The 1,631-nt window shown below is 40.9% G+C and overlaps 1 protein-coding gene across 1 annotated transcript; it reads right to left on the bottom strand.

Moving 5' to 3' along the window:
- Nucleotides 1–343: 343 nt before the first annotated feature.
- On the bottom strand, nucleotides 344–1,297 carry LOC115464647 (olfactory receptor 5I1-like). The gene has a single exon (XM_030195008.1). The coding sequence runs from the start codon at nucleotides 1,295–1,297 to the stop codon at nucleotides 344–346; it is 954 nt and encodes a 317-aa protein (XP_030050868.1).
- Between the last annotated feature and the right edge of the window lie 334 nt (nucleotides 1,298–1,631).

Below are 1,631 nucleotides of genomic sequence, written 5' to 3' on the forward strand. Positions count from 1 at the left end.
TATGCAAGGGGACATCAAAGCATATCATTGATATTCTAACAGGATGGGTGTGGATAGGTGAGGGGTGGGGTGATCAACAGAGACATACAGCTTTATGGTTTATAATGGGCTAGGAACCCCAGATCCTTGTTAAGTCCTTTCTGTTGGGTGTTAAAATATTCAATCATTCTGACTTCAAAGGTCTTACGTTCTTGTATGTTCCTTGAAGAAACATTGACCCTATCTATCTACCTTTATATGTATCACTTAATCAGGATTAAAAAGATGGAAGGCAGAGTGTCTATTCTTAGATTTGAAACTGAGATCTAGAAAGTGACATAGATGTTTCAGGCTAATGACTTTCTTAGGCAACAGAGCAGACCTTCTGTAATATTTTTTCACTTATTACTCTCTTCAGGGCCACTTTCACATCTTTGTTCCTCAAGCTGTAGATGAATGAGTTCAGCATAGGTGTCACTGCTGTGTACATCACACTGGCCACACGGTCATATTCCAATGAGTAACTGGAAGAAGGTCGGAAATACATGAAAAATATGCTCCCAAAATACAGAGTGACAGTTGCAATGTGGGATGAACAGGTAGAAAAGGCTTTAGACCTTCCAGACACAGAAGAAACTTTCAATACAGTGGTGATAATACGAATGTAGGAAATAATGATGAACAGAAAAGGCACCATGTCTATCAGTGTTCCCTCAGTGAAGATCACTAGCTCATTGAGGAAGGTGTCTGTGCAGGAAAGCTTCAGCAGTGGGGGGACATCACAGAAAAAGTGATGAATTTTGTTGGAGCTGCAGAAGGATAAGTGACAAGTCAAGATGGTGTGTAGCAAGGAATTCAGTGTCCCACTGAGCCAACACAATCCCAAGAGACACAGACAAGTCCTCTTATTCATAAGCATGGGGTAGTGTAAAGGGTCACAAATGGCCACATACCTGTCATAGGCCATGACGGCAAGTAGTGTTCCTTCAATACCAGCAAATGTAATGAAGAAGGATAACTGTGTCATGCAGGCAGCGTATGAAATAGATTTATTCTCCGAGAAGATATTGGTTAGCATCTGGGGGATGACGACTGAGCTGAAGCACATGTCCACAAATGCCAGATTACTGATGAAGAAATACATAGGAGTGTGAAGGTGGTGATCAGTGGCTACTAAAGAAATCATCGTTGTGTTGCCTAGTAGGTTAATTATATACAGGGATAAGAATAGCAAAAAAAGGGGAATCTGATGCTGTGGGATGTCTGAGAAGCCCAAAAGAAGAAATTCTGTCACAGTTGTCCAATTTTGTGGCTCCATCTATTCAGATTGTCAGCAAAGATTACCAGTATCCTCTGTAACAACATTAGGAACATGAAGAGGCTGATGTACTAAAATGAGAATTTATCGCAAACAGGCCTTACGCATATAAAAATGAACAACCCCTCACCCAAACAATTGCACATATTCTGCCCAAATAGATCCTGTAGTGCAGTGGGAACCAATGAAGAAGGAACTTCCTTTCAGCTGTTTCCAGGTCTTTTGAAGTGGAGAGAAGGGCTTTGGGGGCCTTTTCAGAATTTTGTTGCTTAGTGGCCCTTAATTTGAATTTCTGTTTCTGCCCTAACATAAGGGACATTTTAAACTTTTTGGT

This window comes from Microcaecilia unicolor, chromosome 3, assembly GCF_901765095.1.
Source record: "Microcaecilia unicolor chromosome 3, aMicUni1.1, whole genome shotgun sequence".
In the NCBI taxonomy this organism is placed as follows: domain Eukaryota; kingdom Metazoa; phylum Chordata; class Amphibia; order Gymnophiona; family Siphonopidae; genus Microcaecilia; species Microcaecilia unicolor.

Bases quoted from the DNA above. Each gene is read 5' to 3' on its own strand.
- LOC115464647 (XM_030195008.1), bottom strand. From the start codon at position 1,297: ATGGAGCCACAAAATTGGACAACTGTGACAGAATTTCTTCTTTTGGGC.